At 45.2% G+C, this 23,991-nt stretch overlaps 2 protein-coding genes across 5 annotated transcripts; one reads left to right on the top strand and one right to left on the bottom strand.

Annotated features, from left to right (window-relative positions):
- Position 1: 1 nt before the first annotated feature.
- Positions 2 to 22,840, bottom strand: ART4 (ADP-ribosyltransferase 4 (inactive) (Dombrock blood group)). Of its 4 annotated transcripts, none has more exons than XM_084765410.1 (3): positions 22,009 to 22,840; positions 19,159 to 19,867; positions 2 to 248 (listed from the first exon to the last, which is right to left on the bottom strand). In XM_084765410.1, exons 1-3 carry the CDS (start codon positions 22,201 to 22,203, stop codon positions 241 to 243), a joined length of 912 nt encoding a protein of 303 aa, XP_084621536.1. In that variant the 5' UTR covers positions 22,204 to 22,840; the 3' UTR covers positions 2 to 240. The 4 variants fall into 4 exon arrangements, with proteins under 4 accessions (XP_084621536.1, XP_084621535.1, XP_084621533.1 ...); XM_084765409.1 differs by lacking the exon at positions 2 to 248 and adding an exon at positions 5,349 to 5,456; XM_084765407.1 differs by lacking the exon at positions 2 to 248 and adding an exon at positions 8,746 to 10,427.
- On the top strand, positions 4,203 to 5,082 carry LOC311588014 (uncharacterized protein C12orf60 homolog). Its single transcript, XM_084765413.1, has one exon. The coding sequence runs from the start codon at positions 4,210 to 4,212 to the stop codon at positions 4,939 to 4,941; it is 732 nt and encodes a 243-aa protein (XP_084621539.1). The 5' UTR covers positions 4,203 to 4,209; the 3' UTR covers positions 4,942 to 5,082.
- Positions 22,841 to 23,991: the final 1,151 nt, after the last annotated feature.

Below are 23,991 nucleotides of genomic sequence, written 5' to 3'. Positions count from 1 at the left end.
ATTCTGCTGATGTCATAAGCAGTGTAGCGTGAGCAGTTGAGGGAAAAAAAAAACCTGGTAAAACGTGTTTTTGTATTTTCTGTTATTTAATGTGTTTTTCTTTTATTAAAATGCTGTAAAATCCAGCTCAGCATTGGTGATGGCTCCGGCGGTGGCTATGAGACGCTGTCCTATCAACCCTTCCACACACTTTCCAGCTTCTGCTGTATTCGGACTCTTGTGTATTGCTGGTGGCTTTGTTCAGGTTCCTGGGAGATACAAAACTAGATACAGTCAGAAATGTATGCAGAACCTCCTCCCCCCACCCCCCAGCTAGAAGTTCTGCTTTTTTTCACTTGTTGTCTAACAGGGGTGCACTGGTCCCGAGGACTCAGATACCCCTTCTTCCCTCCACTCCTTCCCTTACACTCCCCCCCTTGCTCCTTTTTCAAATCATGCATCTTTATTCTCTCTCTCTCTCTCTCTCTCTCTCTCTCTCTCTCTCTCTCTCTCTGTCACACACACACACACACACACACACATGCACACACACCTAAATATATAAGTGTAACCTGCCCACTCCATCTACTGTTACTTGTGTGTATATGGTTTCTGGGCTGACCAGTTGATATTGGATAATCATATGGGCTGCTCATCTCTGGGGAGGACTGTCATTCCCCATCTCTGCTCCCAGCATCCCTTAGCTGTCTGCTGATGGATGAGACCCTTAAAATTTCCTCTTCCATGTGAGCATGTCTATCTTAAAAAAAATTACATTTTTGACATTTTATTTTATGTGTGTATGTGTCTGTGTCTGTGTGAACCTGAGTGTGTATGTATGTGTCTGTGTGAACCTGAGTGTGTGTGAGGACAACACGTACAGGAGCCTGCAGGGGTCAGAAGAGGTCACGGGATGCCCTGCCAGGGACTTTCCGGCAGTTGTGAATGGCTCCTGGAGGTGCTTGCGACGGAACCCAGGTCATCTGGAGGAGCATGCAGTGCGATCTCTCTAGCCCAGCATGTCTGTTGGTGTTGTGTTTGTAAGATAAAACTGAAGGAGGGCGTTAGTCCCCGTACTCCTTTGGACCTCCCGCCTAGGGAAAGGTCTCATTACTCGAGGGACCACATCGGTAGAGGACTGCCTATCTCTGGGAGGCTTTGAGAGCGCTAGGGTGTGATGATGCAGAGGTAAGCAAAGCACTGAGCCAATGTGGCGAGGAGACCTGAGAGGGAGTGACTCCCCCATCTCATCTGCCAGGCAGATTTTCCTTGTTCCCTAGCCAGGTCTCAGGCATCTAGACCCTGGACCGTATTCAGTTCGAATCCTGTTCCCAGGGCACCCCTTCTGTTGCATCTTGCTTTTTGTCACCTGGGCCCCATATGTCAAACCCCCATCCACAGAAGGGACAGGAGAGATAAGCATTCGGGTGTGGGGACCCTGGGAGTGACAGAATCAGCTTTCTCCGGGTGTCCATTCCTGCAACCCCAGGACTGGATTTGGTCTTTGGAGAGACTGGCTTGGCAGTGAAGACAGCACAGGAAACAGCTGCCATCACTGCTATGGCTGTCCCTGTGTCCAAGCCTGTGACGTCTGGATCTGCTGCTTCCACTGTCCCAGTGGGACTCCAGGAAGGTGAGAGAAGAAGGGAGGAGATGAGGGAGGAAAGAGAGGTGGGATGGGGAAGCCGGTATCGGTGCAGGGAAGAACGGAGTACAGTGGTCTTGGAGGAGTCAGTGGCTGGAAGAAGTGTAGATCTGAGGCAGCCACCGAGGCATCATCATCTTTCTTAGCACCACCATGGCCAGCGCCCGTGTGAGTGCCGTCATCTAGGTCACCTATACGGTTGCCCTCAGCGGGTGGTGGTTAGGCAGCTCCACATATGCGTGGGAGCCTGATTACCACAGAGGCATAAGTTCCCTGCAGGAGCACAAATTCATGCCTCTCCTAGGCTTGTCATGGAGTTGGCCCATGTAGATCAGCCCACTTTAAAGGCAGCCACCTCCGCCTTAAAGCGCAGGGCTGATCCGGGGGCTACCTCCCAGCTAACTGTAGGACTTGTCTAGCTCGCACTGGTGCTTTGTCCTGGCATGAGCACAGCCCTGTTGTCCTCGGGTGCAGGGGAGGGGGTCTAAGGCACACTATCGAGCCCCAGCCACCAAGCACCATAAGGTAGAGAGGAGCGAAGAGGAGAGGGGTGGGTTAAACTGTTAGTTTCTCTACTTGTTAGGGCCCCTGAAGGGTCCTGCTTGCCATCTCCAAGAGAATGTATCTGGGACAGCACACAATATTTGATTATGTATGTTACCAAGGAGCATGGTGGGACCCTTTTGTGGGTTCTTAGCCTCAGAGATTAAAAAATAAAATCCAGAAGGAACCTGGGGGAAAAAATTAAAAAGGAGGGGTGGGGCAGATATGTTGTAAATCTTGACACCTTCAAGGAAGGGAATTTGATGTTTTTTATTGTCAGCTTGGCAGAATCTAAAATCACCTGTAAGCTAGGCCCCTGGACATATCTGTGGGCAGTGGCAGATTATCTTCATTGTATTAGTTGGGGTGGGAGGATGTACCCACTGTGGGTGGCACCATTCCCTAGGGAGGGGACCCTGGACTGTAACAGTGGAGAAGAGTGAGCTAACTCTTCTGCATGCACTCCTGCTTCTGTGATATCTCCACGCTGAACTGTGAGCTAAGAAGTGTTTTCTCCCTTAGATTGCACCACATCAACAGGAAAGAACCAAGCTAAAGGAGATGATGGATAGGAGAAAAAGAGAGAGAATCCTGAATTTGAGTTAGAAATAAGTTTATGAGCATCTGTATGGGGACGGAGGGAAGAGAGGGAGGGAGGGATGGAAAGAAGTGGGGAGGGAGGGGGAAATAGAGGAAGGAGGAGGGAGAGAGAGAAAGAGAATGAGAGAGAATGTACCTACAGTGTCTGTCAAGGTAAACAGGGTTAGGGTTTGAGTCAGTATACAGAACAGGAGAAGAGAAAGCAGGGAAGGAAAAGGAACACATTCTGAGCTGCAACTCCCATTTGACAATAAAGGTCTATAAAGCACCTCAGAGAGTTTATCTTTAGAATATCTTATCAATAAATACCAAGTATTATTCTTATTTTTCTATTTATAAAAGGTTATTTTTTTATTATTATTAGTGTGGGCATGCATGCATTTGCTCGTGTGCAGGTCGGAAGACAGCTTCCTGGAGTCTGTCTCTCCTTCTTCCCCGGGTTCTGGGGGATCAAACCGAAGTTACCAGTCTCATGTGTGGCAAATGGTTTTACTCCCTGAGCCATCTCCCCAGTACCCAGACATCGCTGTGGCAGGACTTTCAGCGTATCTTATTTCTTGAGGTTACAACTTTGAGAGGTCCTATCTAAGTGACTGATAAGCCCGATTGGAGTAACTCTTTAGGAAAGGACAGCAGTGCATCTTTATAAGTTGTACTCTTATGCACAGTCTAGAATATCACTGTGGCCCAGTGACAGAGGCCATTCTTTTGCCCCAAAGTCGCATAACAAAGCAGATCTTAATAATCCCAGAAAAGTTAAAAAATAGATGTATAAACTACCATACCAGGAAAAAATCACCCCCTCCCCATGATTCTTTGCGTGAGTCATGGTCTCTTTACATAGGCCTGGTTCTCCTGGAACTCACTAGGCTGGCTGGTAGATCAGGCTGGCCTCAAATTCAGAGATCCCCCTGCCTCTGCTGGGATTAAAGACATGCACCATTACACCCAGCTTGGAATAGCCTTCTCTTAGTGGGCGCCAACGAAGCCCTGCTACCCCACCCTTCTTTCATACAGTATTTTGAATCTGGTATAATTATGATGTTTCCTTCCTCTTCTGTGGAATTCCTAAGTCTAAGGGCAACTGTGATTTTTTTTTCTTTCTTAAGATTAGTGTGCTACGAGAGAGACTACAGCTGGGGTCCAAAGCCGGTTATGAGGGGGTCTGTTCATCTTCAATGGCCTCTGAGCCAGCTAATGCCCAGCTAGCTACCTAACACGTATTGATGTAACCTTAGCAAGACCTTTCTATTCCACCCTCCTAGTTATTCCTGTCACTCTTTCTACTGAAGCCTCAAATCATGTCTGCTTCAACTTTGGACAGCTTTCCCACCCTTGTCAAGACCTAACCTTCATGCGTTTATAGCATCTTTTCACGGTGGCCAATTCAATGTTAGTTTTCATTTGGATTCTGCTTTGCTTAACAGGGCTTTGTTGGAGAAATGTCTTCTGAGTCAGAAAAGGATAAAGAGAGACTGATTCAAGCTGCCAAAAGATTATTCTTCCACATACAAGATCTGGTTTCCTTCATAAACCGGTTCACCAACATGTTTAACCTCACCATGAAGACGCAGATCCTCCCCATGGAGCTGAGAGAAGAGAGTTGCCTTAAAGATTTCTTTGAGCAAATGATCAGAACGTTTAAAGAGATGCAATCAATAGTGGATGAAAAGCACAAAGAAATTCAAAAGGAGCCTTTGCGTTCCCAGGTGGTGACTGCTGTGACCTCAGCTGTGGAGAAGTGTGCCAGCATGGGTCCACGCCACACAGCTAAAGAAGTGCTCAAAAACATCCAGACACCAGCTGTGGCCTCTATGCTGAGCAGTGGTCACATTCTTGGGAGCCTGGAGTCTTCCCTTTCACTCCTGATGCAGTTCCCCATCATGGGTCTTCGATTAAGTGACTTCTATCGAGAGGACATCAAAGAGCAGTCAGAAGCCACCACATCCGAGAAAAACACAAGCCCGGAACGTCCCAAAGCCATTGCAGAGGATGCCTTGAGGAAACTGCAAGATGCTTTCAGAACGGAGAAAGGCCACAAGTCGGTTGGAGCAGCTGCAGAAGAGCTGGAACAGTGTGTCAAGACCATGGGGCCGATCTTACAGGTCCTCCAGAAAGCCATGAAGACCATGGAAGGGGGCATCTCCACATTTAGGGAAGGCAAAGGCAAGTAGAGGCATGATGTACGATGTGTCCCTTTCCGTCTGAAAATCAACTTGAATTCTCTAGTTTTTGTGGTACTTAGTATATCCTGTTGACGCCATAGATCCAGTGTGTTAAGTCATTGCTTGGCAAACCCGTTACCTGTAGTTATGGCTTTGTTAAAAATAAAAACAATAACCAAAGAAAGCCTGCTTGGAATCACAGTGACTGAGTAGACTGTCTTGTATGGGTCCAGGCAGTATCGTACATACTGTGGGGATAGTTCTAAATATGTTGTTGCTCTTAAAGCATCATTAAAGCAACTGAGTTCTCCTTTTCACAAGTCTATCTCCAGTTGCCACCGTGTGGAGTCCCGGTTAAGTATTGGCATTACTATATGGTAATCTATTCATTATCATATGCTAATCTAGAAGGTATGGCTGTTCATGCCTGGGGAACATAGAACCCACGTTCTGTCATTCACACTGATAGAAGCTGATCCTGGTGTCTGGGGGTCACCTTGCTGGGGTTTCCCGGTTCCTGAATTCTGGAACAACAACAACAACAATTGGATGGAAAAATCTGCACTGTAGCAAAGGCATAGCTTATTAAGAAAGCGTGTACTTTTAGGAGAGGAAGTAGGCCAGAGCTCGGAGGGAAGGTTAGATGCTACCTGGTGTCATGCTGGGAGAGTTGTGACCCTTGATGGGTCACTTGCATAGTGCCAGCTTTGCCACGGGCTTTTCTGCCCACCCTGTCCCATCTATAATGGGTCCACATTAGCCAAAGTCTTCCCTTTATGCCAAATGTTTGGGGTGTAAGGCAATCTCACAGCCTCTGGGTCAGGTTTTTCTGACCCTTCTCTCAGTCCCATTCTCTTTCCTCAATACAGTGTCTATAATGTCCAGCATTTTGATGGTCACAATCCACTAAATATTCCTGATATGATTTGCATAGGACTGAACAATAAATAGCAGGAATATAATTTTCTTGCTTATGTGAATAAGATCAGAACACTCACTTTGTTCTCATCCATGTTCTCTGAGGCCTTGGGATAACGGGGTAGTAGTAGTTAAATAGTAGATCCTGTTGCCGGGTGGACAGAGCACACAGAGGTCCGTTCACTCACTCACAGCTGACCCAAGAGTTCCTCTAAGAGTATTTTAGGGGCCTTACCACAGGCCAACCCAGGATCCATGCCTTCAGTGCAGAAAACGATTCTAGGAGTGGCAAATGTATCACAGAGTTGGGGCTTAGTAAGGATTGAGGGGTGAAACAAAGAAGTCTCAGAAGGAGAGTAAGACACAGCCCAGAGCATGTGTGGGCTTCTCCAAGAAGAGGCACAGTTTATTTAAAAAGTACATTCAAAACATGCAGGGGATCTCCAAGTGTATGTGTGTGTGTTTGTGTATATGTGTGTGCTTGTGTGTGTGTATTTGTATATGTGTGTGTATATATGTGTGTGTGTTTCTGTGTATATATGTGTATTTATGTGCATTTGTATTTGTATGTGTGTGTACATGTGTTTGTATGTGTAGTGTGTGTGTGTGTGTGTGTGTCTGATGCATATGTAGAGGTCAGAAAACAGCTCTCAGAAGTCTCCTTTCTCCATGCAGGTTCTGGGGATCAAATGCATGTCGTCATGCTTAGCAGGAAGTGCCTTTACCACTGAGCCATCTTGCCAGCCCCACACTGTGTGGCTTTAAATCTCACCTTCAACCACCTTACTCTTTACTCTCTACTCTTTCCTGGCTCTGTAAATTCTACGATCATCCCTGCTTTGCCTTTTCTTACCACTAGGCTCTTTCCTACACACATGAGGCCCCATCTCACCCAAACAAACCCTTGCCTCTGCTGGAGGCACTGCTGCAGGGCATCTCCCTAGTTTTCTCCCCAGTTTCAAGCATTTATGGTTAGTACTTGTTTTGGCCACAAAGCTCTACCACACACAATGTCCTACTGTCCTTCCTACCCCGTCTTGCCTGTTCCTCCCACCACACATTCTACAGTCCGCCCTATCCAGAGCTTCCCGTGCCCTTATTTTGCTTGGACTCTCACAAACATAAAACTTGCTTTTCCTTTCCTTTGATATGCCTCTTGCGGCTTGTTTTTGTTTTAAAATTTCTTGTTAGTGGTTCCAAATTTATGAGAGATCTAGTCAAGTGTATTCAACCCTTAAAATAAGTTTGTCACTGCCACTGGATATGTGTGACTGTGGTCATGCACGTGGTGCTCAGAGGGTCACCTTTGGAAGTTGTTTTCCTCTCCTGCCTTGTGTTGAAAGCAGGGTTTTTTTGTTTTGTTTTGTTTTTGATGTTTCTGTTTGGCTGGCCTCCCATGAGCTTCAAAGCAGTTCTCCTGTCTCTGTTTCTCATCTCGCTGTGGAAGTACTGGGGTTACACAGATGCACACAGCCACGTCTGGTTCTTCCCATGAGCTCCAGAGATCACATTCGGGTTGTTAAGCTCGTGCATCAAGCACCTTTATCTGCAGAACCGTGTTGCCCACCCTATTCTCAAACTCTAACCCCCAAGATGCTTTACATATCACACAGTTCAATAAATAGACTTATATGGTGCAAACAAAGTAACTATATACCAGATGTTGGGTGGCTTTTCCTCTTGTGTCATGTCACTGTTGCTTCTCCAGGGCTCACTGCAAAGACCCTATACAAAGTTGACAGGAATTGTTTGTGGAAATTCTTGTTCTTTGTGGTGGATAGATCTATGTCAATTTGACATAAGCTAGATTCATCTGAGAGGAGGGAACCTCGATTGAAAAAACATGTTTCCATAAGATTGGGCTGTAGGCAAGCCTGTAGAGCATTTTCTAATTAAGTGATTGATGGGGAAGAGCCCAGACCATTTGAGTCATGCTATCCCTGGGTTGGTGGTCCTGGGTCCTATAAGACAGACTGTTGTGGCCGGGTGAGGTGGCACACCTGTAATCCCAGCACTGGGGTTGGCAGAGGCAGGTAGATTGATATGAGTTTGAGGCCAGCCTGGTCTACAAAGTGAGTCCAGGACAGCCAGGGCTACAGAGAAACCCTGTCTTGAAAAACAAACAAACAAACAAACAAACAAAAAACAAAAAGAAAAGAAAGCAGACTGTCATAACAAACCAGTAAGCAGCAGCTCTCCATGGCCTCTGCATCAGCTCCTGCCTCCAGGTTCCTGCCCTGCTTGAGTTCCTGTCCTGACTTCCTTCAATGATGAACAGTGCTGTGCAAGTGTAAGCCAAACAACCCCCTTCCTGACCAAGTTGCTCTGGTCACGGTGTTTTGTCACAGCAATAAAAACCCTGAACTAGTCCTGTGAGTCTGGGACTGCCTAGGTGTAGAACAGTGTGTTGAAGGCTGAACATCGCACAGGTGGTTTGCATAGCTAGCTGTCCATTCTGTTTCTTGGATTATAGCACATCCCCTCCCACACTCCTCTCTGGGGCAAATGAGTTGATTTCCACTTCCACTGTTTTTTTTTTCTCTAAATCTCGGTCTTCTTCAAGGGCCAAGCACTGCACACATGTAGACACAATTCAGACTTTACCCCATACTCCTCACTCTGTTTACCCCAATAGCAGGCCCTTTGAAGATCAGGCCTGAATTTAAGCTGTGTAGTTCCTGAGAGAAAGTTTGGAAAATGTTCTGGATTTTGGTAAGTCATATTCTGCATCTCATGGTGCATAATGGAGCTCAAATATTTTGGTAGTTATTTGATAATCAGCTTTTCCACAGTCTCACTTTGACTTCCATACATGTCCCTCCCCCGAGAACAAATACTCTTCTATTATGATTTGAAATAAAAAATTCCATCTTATCTATAAAGTAACATGCCTAAATTCCGGTTTTTAATAATGTTTTAGTAACACGCATGTAGGGGTTTGTTACAAGCATGGCTGAGATTTTACTATTTACTGCCTCGGTCACAAGACAGGATCCTTACAAATGACCTTGCTGGGTCAGCCTGTCACAGAGAGGAGGGAAAGAATTCAGAGCTGGAACTGCTGGTGCTCCGTGGCTGCGTACTGGGCAGTGGTCCAGCACCGGGCACCGCCCTGCTGTCCCGTGGTTGCATCCTAAGCCCAGGCAACGAGAGACTTTGGAACTGCCCCAGCCCATCCTGGGTGCGAGCCATAGCTTCACTACACCCCCAGGAAGAGTCGCCACCATCCTTTCCCGACACAGGCACTCCTTCCCCACAGAAGTGTCTGTCCTTCTGTGGTTTGGAACAAACACTCTGGTCTGTTGATCTCAGGCTCCAGTCTCTTTTTCTGCCTTCTGTCTCCCTCCACTTATAAGAATTCTTACACCAACACATTCCATCTTTCTCTCTCAGCTTTCTGCTCGTCTTCCCGTTGGAGAACACACTTGATCTCGGATGCTGATTAAAAAAAAAAATCACTGCAGAAAATTCCTTAGCTTTCCTACTCATGCTTTTTTGCTTTGTTACCATTTAAGACCACTCAGTTAAAAAAAAAAAAAAGAAGGAGAGCCTGTACTCACCACAACCTCTCAATCGCTTGTGATAGACAAGGTAATTCACCGTTACATTAGCACAGACCCCGTTTATTGATCCGCATAGCGATGAAGCTGAATTATGCTTTGGGCACAATTTGGCTCTGGAGGCTCATCACATACGCATCCCTGTTCTCAGAGAATCAAATTCCTCTCCTGCTAGCAACTCCAAGTGCACATGCACTCTGCTTTTGTAACCACTCACAAAAGAGAGAACCTGCTCTGCTCCTGAACCTACTTTTGAAAACGCACCCTGACTCTGCCAGGCTGTCATTAGATTGTCCTTTCTCTCATCATGGATCTCTGGCCAACTCACAGGCATGTAGTGTCCTCGGGTGTCCTGACTGGATAAGACCAAGGCACCGAGGGAAGGCCAAATGCACCTGGCAAAGAGGACCACGTGCCTAGCTTTCAGTAATTGTGTGATAAAGGTCTCTTCTAATTCTGGCTAAGCAGCTGCAGGAGAGTGGTCTGTTGTGAGGTTCCTGCCAGGGCAGAGCAAAGAAGACACCTCCGCGTCTTGCCCCTTGTCTGGCTGGACTCCCATCCTGCCCTGCTTCCGCTTCTGTCATGCCTGATGCTTCTGGTACCAACTATTTTGGCTATGATGCTCAGCACACAAGTGTATAAGTTGAGTGAAGCTTTCCTCCTCAACTTGGAGCTCCTGTGTTTGGTGTTTTGGTGATAGCAACAAACAGGAAAAGTAACCAACTCAGTCCCCCTCCCTCCTGGTAGGGAGTTGAGATAGCCTTCTGCCTTATTTAGGGCTGGTTTTGAAAAATTTTTTTCCCCCATCAACTTCTGTCTCCCTTGTCTTCTGTGGTTTGGTGGGAAGGGTGGGCCTCAGATTCTGGTAACAAAAAGATGAGTAAAAGGTATAATAGTTTCCTTAAAAAAGAGCCAGTAGACTCTGTTGTTGCTCGCTGTTTTTGGAAGAAATAACAACGCCGACCAAAAAGAGGGAAACAATAACCACAGGAGCAGGGGCGCATTTCTTGCCGGAAGCTGCGGAAAACAAAAAAGACACAACTTAGAGATGAGCTAGGTGGCTGAGATTTTTAAACGTTTATTTTTTTAAAAGCAGGTTGTGGTGGTGCATTTGTGTGCCAGAAGCAAGTGGTTTCACATGAGTTCAAGCCTAGACTCTCTAGCAAGTTCCAGGCCGGCCAGGGCAACATAGTAAGGCACTGCCTCAAAATATCTATCTATCTATCTATCTATCTATCTATCTATCTATCTATCTATCATCTGTATGTTTGAGATGGGTCTTATTACGTAGTTCTAGCTGGTCTGGAACTTTCTATGTAGACAGGTAGCCTCTAACTCACAGAGATCTTTGTCTCCAGTGCAAAATTTGGTTTTATTTTGAAGTGTGTGTGCGAGTGTGTGTGTGTGTGTGTGTGTGTGTGTGTGTGTGTGTGTGTGTAAGTATGCACACATGAGTGTCAGTGCCTATATAGGTGCCTGTGAACCACCAGTTATGTGTGCTGAGGACTGAGCAGCATTCTTGTGTGCAAGAGCTGCCAAGGCTCTTATCCGAGGAGCTACCTCACCAGCCCCTGCAGCAGAGAATTTTTTTGGGGAGGTAGCTCATTCTTTCCTTGATTCATCAATTTAACACAACAACTTTCTTTTTCTTTTTTTTTTAAACTTTATTTCTACAGTATTCTGCCACATGTGTGCCTGTACGCCAGAAGAAGTCACCAGATCTCATTATAGATAGTTGCGGGCCACCATGTGGTTGCTGGGAATTGAACTCAGGGCATTTGGAAGAGCAGACAGTCCTCTTAACCTCTGAGCCATCTCTCCAGCCCCCATACAATGACTTTCTAATGGAAACGTTTTTGTAGTTTCATAATTAAGTTATTAACATGGACAGTATTGTGCAACAGTCATCATCACCCACCTTCTTCAACAGCTTTTTAACTTATTTAATCCTCACAACAAACTTATGAGGTATTTATTTTCTTTGTAGTTGATGAAGCTGTAGCAGAGAGATGCGAATATTGCATGTGCAGTGCAGGCAGCAGGCAGAGGGATGTAAATGTTACAGGTATGGTGCAGGCAGCCTCACTTAGGCTGATTCCTTTGGGAGGCTCTTTCCTTCTCCTGCTCCCTTTTACTCAGTGTCACCTTCTCTGTGGTACTTTCCTTAATCTCCCATCTTAATACCACGACTCTCCCGTACAGTATCCACCAGTCCCCAGTCCTGCTCAGCTGTGTTCCATGGTACCTACCACCTACTAGCCTATGGTTTATTTTGTTGTCTGCCTCATGGCACTGGAATGGAAAATTCCATGAGGGTGGGCAGAGGTGTCCACCTAGCCATTCCCTACAGATAGAATAGTTTCAGCGCAAAGGAAGTGCTCTAGGAAGGGCTACCGGATGCAGGACTTCCAGCTGTTGTTTATTGTGATGATGCTACAGCCACAAAAGTGACATGAGCATCCTTCCATCCTCTTCATATTAATTAGGGTAACATTTGTTAATTATTTTAAATTGTGGCTCCTGGGTATGTACCGGTGAGTCCAGGTGTCCAAGGAAGCCAGAAGCATCAGAGCCCCTGAAAGTGGAGTTACAGGTGGTTTTGAGCTGGCTCATAGGAGCTCTGGAAACCAATCTCGGGTCCTTTGCCGGACACCAGTACATGTTCTTAACTGCCGAGCCATCTCCCCAGCCCCCAATTATCTATTTTTTTTTATGCCATCCTCTCATGTTACATTAAATTTTCCTTCCTGTCAATCTTTAGAACATTCCCTAACAGGAAGTGGGCCCTTAAATGTAGTAGACATCCTTTTTCTGTGTCTGTCTGTCTGTACTGTCAATCTCACTAAAGCACTTGTCTATACTATTAAGCCGTTATCCCTCTTCTATGTGCAGAGGGCTTTCCAGTTTCTTGCTTCTGTTCTAGTGGGTAGTGGACACCTACGTCCTCTCATGCCATTGCCACAAGCAAGCACCGTTTCCATTTCATAGGTAGAGTAACTGGTTTGGGGGTTCAGGCACCATGGCAAGGCCTCATAGCTATTGACGCTCTCTGACCCCAATGTCTAGTCACTTTTTACCCAGACAGATCAGATTTAATGACTTGTTATTTCAGACCCAGTCTCAGCCTAGAGCTCACTACATAGTCTAGGCTGGCCTTGAACTTGCAGCACACCTCCTGCCTCAGCCTCTCCTAGTGCCAAGATTACAGTCATAAGACATTTATAAACAGCTCTAAATGATTTGTTCTTTCACCCATTCCCCTGAGCCAGTCACTCTACTTCAGGGTCACTGGGACACCACAGGGAGGAGGAAACTATCACCAGGGAACTGATGTCCAGAGTCCAGACTAGAATGAAACAGGGAAGAATCGTATGGAGTGAGAATTTTGAGTCCTCCTGCATGTCAGAAGGCCCGCTAAGAGCCTTTCTGCACACTAAGCTATCTTCATCTCCCTAGAATCTTACAGGATAAATTTAAACAATAACTTTCCTTTTATATGCTCGGCAGCAGGTGCGGGGACTAAGCCCCTTGCCCCCCCCAAGACCACAATACTAGTGCTTGTCACTGGCAAAGGTCACAGGTGAAACCAAGCTGCTACAAACAGCTGGCTGTGTTTTTCTAAAGTGTGCCAAGAATTTTGAAATTTTGATGATTTGAAACATTTTGACATAAATCCCTCTTTGTAAATCCAGCGATAAAGAGAAGATTGTGTATTTGTGTGTGTGTGTGTGTGTGTGTGTGTGTGTGTGTGTGTGTGTGTGTGTTTGCTACATTGTTTTTCTGAAAGAAACCACTTAAGGGAGAAAAGTAAATTAACATTCTGTTGGCATACTTTGAATCTTTTAATAAACATGAAAACCTGTTACTATGGTAACCAGTATAGATTATGTGAGGGGTAACAAAATGATTCAGGGGAGACAGAGTAGTTTAGAATAATTTAAATTTTCTTTTTCATATTTCCTCCCTTGAATCTGTTTGGCTACCAATTGGCTTACTTTTGATGGTCTAGTACCTTAGTACTTTGAATTTGGGTTGCAAGTTCACAAGACCAACTTTGAGATAAACCAAAGGACTGAGCAAGTTATGTTTTTAATATATTGTTTCTCATTGAGAAAAGACAGTTAACTAACTGGTTAATTTTAACAGTCTGTTTTTCTCTTCTTCTTCTTCTTCTTCTTCTTCTTCTTCTTCTTCTTCTTTTCTCTCTCTCTCTCTCTCTCTCTCTCTCTCTCTCTCTCTCTCTCTCCCTTTCTTCCTGCAGGGTCTCATGTAGCCCAGGCTGGCCTCAAACTCCTAAGAATATATATATTCTAAGAATAAACTAAGAATAAACTTGAACATTCAGCCCAGTCTGTCTCTTCTTGCTACGTGCTGGAGCTACAGACATATGCCACCATGTCTGCCTCTATGTAGTCTTTGAAAGAATTCATCTTGAGTTATATAGGAAGAAGAGGGGAAGCATACTCACCAGGCTCATAGGGACTTTGAGTGTGGCTATTGCAGATGGGAAGATAGTGAGAAAATGAGAAATAGTTTTAGGGGAGGATTCAAGTGTCCTGAGGAATTAGTGCTCCAGCACTACAGCCATGAGCTCCCATGCTCCCCACCACATCCATGAGCTCCCTAGAACTGACTTCTGGCTTTAGTGGAGAAGTGAGCCATAGTGTATATCTAGAAAAATCAGGTATGGGAAAGGTGTGCTGACCCTACTTTAAAAAGAGACTACAATGAAAAAAAAATCTGTGGCATCAATCTAGGTGTGATGGCACACACACCTGTAATCCCAGTATTTGGGAAGTGAAGGCAGGTGGATCAGGAAATTGAATAGATAGAAAGTTTTCAAATAGCCTGAAACCTAGTCTGAAAAGAAAAAAAGTGAGTGGTAGCAGCCTTCTCCTCCAGGGTTCATGTGGATCAATCTGATACTGGTCCCGGAAGTTGGGGTGAATGGACACAATGGTTCAGGGGAAGTTTCTTAAGAGACTATGAGTATCCCTTAGTATACTGGTGGAAGAAGAATTAAAAGAAAATGCTGCAGTGACCAACTGAGAATATTCTGAAGCCATTTAAACTATTTCCCATCAATCAAGATAAGTAGGTGCTAACTATGTCCAACACAAGGCTGTACAGTCATTGTGTCCTCAGCTGAAGGGAAGGTTAGCATCAAGACTGTGCCGATGAGACTTAAGGGAGGTCTCCCAGAGCCACCAGGTGGGCCAGTCTTCTCTTCCCCTTCCTTCAGAGTCCATGCCCAAAGGAAGAAAGATGCCCTTCCTGCAGCCAGGGCTTATATCCCTCCTCTCACCCTTCCAGACACTTCCATAGTTGGGGCAGCTGGAAGGACACCAGACACTAGTGCCAGCTCTTGGCTGACATGTCTCTTCTCTTTTCAGTTTCTGGAAAACAGTGTCACCTAGCATGCAGTGGTAGCCCCCCTCACCCCATTTATAAGTCGACTTCTGGCTTCACAAGCTTGGAATGAACACGTTTCTGGGGGAAAATTAGTTCTAGCTCACTGGTGAGCACATTGTAGACATTCATACTTAACTGAGCTCCTTTCTCTTGACATGGGGTTGGACCTTCTGTCATAATCATCTTCGTTATGTCTTCAGATAGCGGAACTGCTTCTAGCCTAGGGACTTACAAGGTGGTTGGGAGATATGGAAGAAACTTCATCCCTTTGCCATTATCCCTGCACTAACCCCCAAGAGGAGGCTGAGCACCTCTGTAATGGAGGCCTAAAGTTAACATAATGGGGATTTACCATTGATTATCTGCCAAGGAACGTCAAAGCAACTTAGCATCTTGATCTTCATAGAAGCCTTATGAGGCTATGTCATTGTGCTCATCATGTAGAGTTTTGTTTTTGTTTTTGTTTTTAACTTGAGAGATAGGGGGTTGGGCTCAGGGTCTGAAGCATGCTACTCAGTCACTCCAGCCTTGGTGCTCATCCTGTAAAAGAGAAACTTAACGAGTTTAAGCAATGTGGCCAAGAACATGGAGGTACTGAGCTGTACAGATGGCTATAGCACCAAACGGCGGGCCTGCCCGATTCTCTGCCTTGCGCTTGAATTCCTGCCACACAGAGCATGTAGGGCAAAGCAAGGTCATTGGTTTCCAATGTATATTATTTCCAAAGTATATTATAGTTTCAGTAGTCACTGAAGACTAATGGAGCATCCAATGTCTGATAACATATATGGCTATTTCTCAGCTGAGTATCAACTCAAGGCTGAGTTAAAGCTGTGTTAAGCAATTTCATTATAGGAGAGCAGTTTGTGTGCATGTGTGTGCATGGTGTGTGTGTGTGTGTGTGTGTGTGTGTGTGTGTGTGTGTGTGTGTGTTATGGTGTGTATGGTAGAAGGAGATAGTCCAGGAATCTTTTTTCTCTCTCTCTTTCTCTGTCTCATTTATTTTTTGCAGCACTGGGTCCCAGGCATAGGGTCTTGTGCATGCTGAGCAAGTGGTCTCCCACTGAGGAACATCCTCATCTTTGCTCTGGAATATTTGTCTTTGAAGTCAACAGAATGGCAATATATATTCCCCTTGTCTCCTATTTGTGTTTTAAGTTGTTGTTGTTTTCTTTTGTTCCTCTTCCTCTTCCTCCTCCTCCTCCTCCTCCTCCTCCTCCTCCTCCTCTTCTTCTTCTTCTTCTTCTTCTTCTTCTTCTTTCTTCTAGACAAGGTCTCATGCATCACAGGCTAGCCTTGAACCTGATGACCTTGACCTTCTGAACCTCTTGCCTCTACTCCCGGGCAGATGGATTTTAAGAATCATGGAACCTGGCTAGGTGTGTTCTTATTCATTATCAAAGTATCATTCTTTTCTTTACAATTTACTGCAGGTTTTTAATCCTCTGACAAACACTACTGTTTTGGAACTGTGGGGCTAATATTCATATCATTTTTTGCCACCAGGATGAAGAGGGAAAAGAGGAAACTATTGACAGGTCACCTCTCCCTGGTCTGTATGTACAGATAGAGTAAACAGACTAGACCTCAGTTTGAAGAAGCCCTGTACGACAAAATGGGGCATGGAACAGAGAAGTGCTGAGTCTGGGGTACAAACAGTAGTGTTCAGGGTGTGGTAGAGAGAGTGGGAAATAATTCCTAGGTAGAGGCTGCAGCTGGCTTGCAGCTGACTGTGTGCTTGCACTCATATGTGCAGGAGGACCATTGTCCTGAATTGGAGGGCACAGAACTTGCTCCAGAACTACCCCTTAGCAGAGCAGCAACAGGAAAGGGTGACATGGAGCCAGTGACTTTTTCTAAAGAGAGTGTTCTTTGGTCTATTGTGAAATCTCAAATATCTATTTTTTAAAAAAAAGATTATTTTCCACAATATCCCCAGAGCTGTTTTAAAAACACGGATCAATTAAATGGTCCATTTCTTCTCTGTTTTTAAACTATGTATGCTGGTTAGTGTTTATTCAGCTTGACAAAAGCTAGAGTAATTTGGGAGGAGGGACTCTCAAGTGAGAAAAACACCTCTGTAAGATTGGCCTGGAGGTGAATTTGTAGTGCCTTTTCTTAATTATTGATTGACTTGGGAGGGCCCAGCCCATTATTGGTGTCATCCCTGGGCCAGTGGCCCTGGGTTCTTTAAGAAAGCAGGCTAAGCAAACTGTGAAGGAGCAAGTCTGGAAGTGACACTCCCTGGCTTCTGAGTCAGCTCCAGCATCCAGGCTTCTGCTCTGACCTCCCTGGATGATGGACTGACTCCAAGCAGGAAGCTGGAATAAGCCCTTTCTTCTCCAAGTCGCTTTTGGCCATGATATTTATCACAGCAATAGAAATCTGACTAAGAGACTATGTTTTTAAAAGATTTACTTATTTTATGTTGTGTGTATGAGTGTTTTGCCTGAGGATATGTCTATGGACTGAGTCATCACGTGGGCACTAGGACGGACCCTGAGACTTCTGGAAGAACAGTTCACACTCTTATCCCCTGAGCTGTCTTTCCAGTCCCCTCTAAAGAGAAGGTCCCTCACACAACCATCCTAGCCTCTCCTTGATCTTGCCATGTAACAGAAAGAGGGTGACTTTCAACTTCTGTCCTTCCCTCCTGCACCACCGAGCCTGGTTTTATTCCATGTTGCGATTCTAGCCCAGGCCTCTGTGCTCGCCACCCTTCTCCCAGCTGAGCTAGAAGCCCAGCTAGATCTCTGGACCTCCTACATCTTTTTGTTGTTGCTGTTGTTTGTTATTTGCCTATTGTTTCCGAGATAGGGTCTTACAATACAGCCCTGGCTGGCTCGGAACTCTCTGGAGACCAGGCTGGCCTTGAATTGACAGTGGTCCGTCTGCCTCTGCCTCCCAAGTGATGGGATTAAAGTTGTGTGCCACTGTGCCTGGCTGATGTCCTCCATATTTCTGATGACTTCTTATCACCCACAGCTTAAGGTAGAAACAAGGCTTGGACAGTTAGGTCTACCAGAATCCTCCTGCCTGGATAAGGCCCATACTCCTTTCCCATGCCCCCCCCCCCCCCCCCGCTTCCTACATCCTGCTCTCCAGACACCCCAGGCTTTCAAGACCCCCTGTGACATCACTGTATGTTCTCTTTCTTTTCACTGAAAACCTCCATGCTCATCGCAAGTCCCACATGGTCCTCTGTCAGGAAGCCCACCTCACTTTCCCCAGAAACAGAGTATCCTCCCCTGCAAGGACCAGCCATAACCCATGTCTCCAACATGTGTTGTATCATTGTGGACTTTCAAATGCATACATTCATTTCTTTATTGTTTTTTAGGTTTTTTTTCTTCTTTATTGTTGATCAGACTAAAATCCTCCCAGGATATATATTTTTTTTTTTGCTTTGATTCATTCTCTGTTGCCAAGCTGTCTAGTCATAGCAGAATAGGTTAATAAATAAAAAATTAGCAGGTGAAATTTTTATTTTTTTGTATTGAGAATTTATTCATATAATGACCTTGATTTGATGGAGAAGGTGAAATATATATATATATATATGCTTCCAATCAAGGCTTATTAAGTGCCTGTATTTTCCATGTAATACAGACGGCAAAATCATCAATTTTACTTTTTATGGCTTGATTTCTAGACAGCTGTGCTCTGAAAATTTTACATGAAGAACTTCAGAAATGCCACAACTCATAAACTTTAGGTTGGGTACCATTCTGAGTAGCATGATGAAGTCTTGTATACTTTGGCTCCATCCCGATTAGGATGGCAATCATACTCTTGTCTTGTGTTTCCATAGTGTATCTGCTACCCTCCTGGGCCACTCCTTTCATTTCACCTTGTCACAAATGCTTTGCATTGTGTCCCATTACAACAGAAGGACGAGTGAAGTATATAGTCAGATATCTTAGGGGTGGGAGCGTGAACATTTAAAAAGCTTTTGGCCTATTATAAATTAATTTTATCATAGGTATGTATGTATAGGGAACGACTTATTGTATATGTAGGGTTTGGTTAGTACCTGAGGTTTGCAACCATCCTCTGGGGCTGTTGGAACACCCCCACCCGCACCAGTGGGTAAGGACTTAGTGTGGCACCATTGCAGAGACCCCCCTCTTTTTTTTAAAGGTAGAAGAGGGTGGGTGGGAAATGAAGCAGAAAGTAAACTTAATCTCTCAGTTCCTTCAGCACTGGGGGCCAGCTTTCTTGTTTTCAACTAGCTCCCCTACTCCACGCCCTCTCAGGAGGGGGAGAAAAAAGCTTCTATAAACAAAGAGGGACCTAAGGTTCTGATTTGTACAGATACAAATTAGAGCAAGCTTACCTTTCAGCAGCTGGCAGTTATACATGCTCACGTTCCCAGCAGACCGCAAGCTTATCAAGTCTCCTTTGGTGCTGTAGTTCTTACTTACGACTTCAAAGAACTCATAGGGGGGGATTAAGACTTCCTTCCTGAGAGAGAAGTCTTGCACAGAAACACCCAGGCAAGTCAAAATAGTGAACAGCGTTTGGTTGCTAGACACCGGCATCTCTTCCTTTAGCAGGGAGGCGGACAGGAACTGGCCGAATCGAATGGTGGAACCAATGTTGGCTTCCAAGTTCACATCCTTCATCCTCCAGTACACCTCGTAGCACAGACTGCCGTTCTTTTGGGGGCTCTCTTTTCTCAGCAGCTGGATGGCTGAGGTGAGGTAGTAGTGCAGATACTTGAAGTGGAATGACGGTCTGTACTGCCCGGGAGACCCCGTATCCCTGCTCATGGCCTTAGCAAAGTCGGAGCTCACATTGTGATTCGAAGTGTAGACCAAGATGGCCACAGGATGCACAGAGGTCATGCTCTCGGGGACAGTCTTCTCCTGGCTCAGCCAGGTTAAGTAGGCTTTATGCCATGCTCTGGAGTAATACTTGTGAGTGTCTATTTCCTTCATAAAATAGTCTCCTTGTCTTAGCTCCTCCATGACCTGTTTGCTACAGCCTTGGTACTGATCATCAAAGGAACCTGGAGTCAAGTCAAGATCGACCTTAAGAGCAGCCTATGAGAAAAAGAAGTCTTGATTTGTGTTATTCAAATCAGATGGAAACGAGGGTGCAGATTTTTTGTGCCCTACCAATGCTTGCTGAACTATTTCACCCAGATCTGTCAAGCTGTGTCCATTTTATGACTCCATGCCATTCCTATGTGGGCTAAGATTATTATTATTCATAAATAGCACAGAAAGCTCCAAGGCTCATCTCCCCAGAGAGGAAGTGTTCTATACCGTAGAACTCCCAGTAGTTCTGCATTTGAATTTGAAGAAATAAAATCCCAACCTTATGGCTTAATTATGCTTTCCACTTCCTTCAGATTCTTCTGCCTCATATTCTCTCATGGAATGTTAAGAGCCGAGTGTGGTGGCTTGTTCTCATCCTAGAGTTGCTGTGAGTTTGAGGCTTGCCTGGTTACAGTGTGGGAGCCTATCTCAACCCAACCAACCCAGCAAAATCAAAACACACACACACACACACACACACACACACACACACACACACACACACACTTTTAACTTTATATTTTGCTGTGCATATGCATGCACATGGAGGTCAGAGGTCAAGATCATGGGTCCTCCTCTGTTGCTCTTCACTTTATTTTTTTTGAGACAAGGTCTCACACTGAGCCAGGAACTCAGCAGTTTAGCTGAGTGTTTGGCCAGTGATCTCTGGTGCTTCAATGACCTGCCTCTCCAAACCCACTTCCTGCTACAGAGCTGGCATTCCAGATGTGCATTCTACCATTTGGATTTTATGTGCATTCTGGGGACTCGAACCTAGGTCCTTGTGCTTGTGCATCAAGCACTTTAACCATTGAGCCATCTTCCCAGCCACCCCATATACTAAATCTTTTAACTCTATTGAAGAAAAACCTTGAGTGATAAGTAGTGTTAGGTTCTCTAAGGAGACTTTGGTAAATAATATTACCTTCCTGCTTACATAGACTTTGAAAAAAAAGAAGAAAAAATAAAGCAAATACGGAAGCAGAAATATTACTCTTCTTCCTCAATAAGGCCACATGGGTGCACGGATCTTTGGGTCTGGTGGCAAGCTGGCCTACGAGTAAATTCCAGAGCTGGTTGGACTTGTGTCCCCAGTTGCTGGAAGTGCAAGACTGAGGCCTCTCAGGTAATATCCTGTCATGGGGGGAAAACACTTACGCTGTAGGCATTAGATAATCAAGCCCCAGGGTGGACTACAGAGCTGAACTCAAGGAACTTCCAAATCTTACGAAGAAAGCACTGTTAGCAGGAGCGGAGTGGGTGAAGGGTGGGGCAGTGCCCAGCAAAGGTCCTCCTCTTTGGTACTGGGGGGACTGGAAAGAACACCCTCCGTGGTGGGGAAACAGTTGAATATTGTCTAGAGAGTGTGACCACGGAGCTAGAGACCTGACAAGAGGCTCACTGCGCTTCCTCAGCTCATTATTGAGAACCTTGATTTCAATTACCTACATTCAAAACATGTTTATTTCTTGGCACAGCAATGATGCCTTTCTCATGAAAAGGCAAGATTGCGTCCAAGGTCAGTGTCATTGGGAGTGGAGCTAGAAAACACATGATTTGGTATTTTGACTGAGTGATTTATAATGACACGCTATTTAGTTGCATGCAATCTAGTCGCAACTTTTAAGACTGATTGAGTAATGTTTAACCAGGACATCAGATTTTTAAAACTAGCTTTCATTGATCCAGGCCAAGCCAAGAATCACATTCTGTCAAATAGCACAATGAGCTCCAACACATTTTTTTTACATGTCACCAGATCCGCAAATATTTGCTGTATCATCTGTTATCATTATCATTAGCTTATTTCTAGTATACATATATTTAAATTAGAATACTCAAAACTTGTGACGTCTGTATGAATCGGTTTCAAGTCAAATAGGCTTATTTCACATTATTTATCCCATGGAAACAATATTTTCATACTTAAAAGAATCAGGAATATAACTATGGCATTCACATCCATCATGTCAGGTTCATGAATTATAGAAAAATTAAAAAAAATTATAGCAGTTTCCATCACTGTTCACTAACATTTTTACTCTTAGATTGCCAGTGGCCAATTTTATAACTTAGGTGGCCACCAGGTGAATGTCCTATGGGTGTGTTGACCACAGAGAGATCAACGTCTTCATAGCCCCTACCTCAGCTCTCCCCACAGGTGTCTGACCGGCACAGAGCAGCAACAGCAGCAGGAGCACGGTGAGCCGCGTTCCTGGAAGCCATGGCTTTATCTTGTGATCTGCAGTCCATGGTAGACACATCCTCTTGGATCTACCAGTCAGTCGGCAGCTCTGGTGATTTGTGTCCTCAGCACTGAGTGGCCCTGAAAGCCTCATGCCGTAGCACACCCTAGAAGCCCTTCTTTGACAGGTTCTGTTCAGGCCGTGTCTGCCGTTCTGCTCCTGCCGCAGCTGTGACTTCTGTGGAGCATCAACAACCGACAGACAGCTTCCTCCAACGTAGAAGCCCAGCTCCTTTGTAAAGTTGAAGTCTCCGCGAAAGAGCCAGATGTGAGCTGCAGATAAAGGTTTCTTTCCGAGTCAGTTTCAAGTTTTAAAAAGGCACCCCCGCCCCCTCCCCTATCTAGTCAGCATTCAGGGAAATGCCACGGGTCTGTTCCAGGGTCAGGCTGTGCGGCTCAGCCTCGACTTTTCCCGGAATGGCAAAAAAGGCATACTCCGTTAGTGCTTGGGGCCAAGTCCCATTATCTGGAGTCCCAGGCTGTCGTTGGGAGTAAATACCAGCGGCGTGTGCAGCGCAGCTGTGGAGATGCAATCTTAAGGTGGGCCCGTGTCGGGCGGGCTCTTCTGGTCCTGCTGATAGCCCTGCCCTGGATGGCCCTCCACCAGCAGCTCCCGCTTTAAAAGCTGTCTGTTTCTGCTGCTCTTCCACAGTGAGTTTCAAACATCCCCATCCAGAGACGGTGGTGGCTGTTTGGGTTCAGAGCTTTGAACACTCGCTTCAGGACCTCTAACCATTATATCCTGTGATGAACCCCACGCAAGATTTAATTCCGCACCTCCACGGTTAGACACTTCCTGCTCAGCTCTCAACACCCTTCCCCTACTCCCAACCTTTCAGATTCTGCGGTCTCACATTTTGTTTGTTTGTTTATGTTTCCTGCCTCTTTACCTAACTGTGAAGAGGAACCAAATCCTGCTCTTGGAAATCCTTGTCCCGCTTTCTTTTTTTTTTACAACATCTGATGTCTCTGAAGAGCACGGTGGGTCTCTCTCATTAGCAGAAACTCTTATAAGAAGAAGCACAAGTTATCCAAAGCCCATTGTTTGGAGGAAGACAATGTGTGATTTAAATTTTAGCTTTATACCCACCACCCCTCATGCGCACATGCGCACACGCACACACAGCAGTAGCAGCAGCAGTCATAAGACTTTGTATACTGTTTCCCTTTAAATTACATTTATTTATTTGTTTATTGTGGTGTGTGTGTGTGTGTGTATGTGAGTATGTGTGTGTGTGTGTTCCAACTTGAGTGTCTCCCTCTGTCACTCTCCACCTTAGTGTTTGACCCAGGCTTTCACTGAACCCGGAGCTCACAGATTTGGGTAGTCTGGTTGAGAAGTGTCTTTCTCTGTCTTTTTCGTTGTTGTTGCTTTATCATGAGTTCTATGATAATCAAACTCAGGCTCTCATACTTGCAATGACAAGTGCCTCAACAGCGGAGCCATCTTTCCAGCCCTATTGATTAGATTTTTTTGAGCATCCCGTATATCCCAGGCTGGCTTTGAACTCACTATGGAACTGAGGCTGACACTCAACCTTTGACCCTCTGCCTCTACCTCCTGGGTACTGGGATAGCAGGGGCAAGCTGTCATAGCCTGCATGGATGGTGCTGGGATCAAAGCCAGGGCTTTATGCTAGGCAAGCACTCTACCAACGTAGCTCCATCAGCAACCATCACCTTAACATTTTACTGTAAACATGTCCCCTCATGATTTAATATTTATAGAAATGAGTATGTTTGTGCGCGTGAACAAGTATGGTTATGGTATGTGTGCATGACAAGTCCAAGCTTAAAATAAAGCCGTGTTTATTGTTTTCTATTAACATCTAAAACTTGACAGAATTATTTTGCTGGCTCATGATCAGAATGCATAGCAAGA

Source organism: Acomys minous (assembly GCF_964271855.1).
Source record: "Acomys minous genome assembly, chromosome: 17".
Lineage (NCBI taxonomy): Eukaryota > Metazoa > Chordata > Mammalia > Rodentia > Muridae > Acomys > Acomys minous.
Note: the sequence above shows the minus strand (reverse complement) of the source record. Positions and strands in the feature narration are given on the sequence as shown.

What these genes read in the sequence shown, in the direction of transcription:
- ART4 (XM_084765407.1), bottom strand. Translation starts at nt 22,203, where the DNA reads ATGAGGCTTTCAGGGCCACTCAGTGCTGAGGACACAAATCACCAGAGC. An exon ending in CACCTGTGGGGAGAGCTGAG is followed by an intron (nt 19,868 to 22,008) that starts GTAGGGGCTATG and finishes TTTTTCTCATAG; the next exon opens with GCTGCTCTTAAGGTCGATCT. An exon ending in TAACTGCCAGCTGCTGAAAG is followed by an intron (nt 10,428 to 19,158) that starts GTAAGCTTGCTC and finishes TGTTTTCCGCAG; the next exon opens with CTTCCGGCAAGAAATGCGCC.
- LOC311588014 (XM_084765413.1), top strand. Translation starts at nt 4,210, where the DNA reads ATGTCTTCTGAGTCAGAAAAGGATAAAGAGAGACTGATTCAAGCTGCC.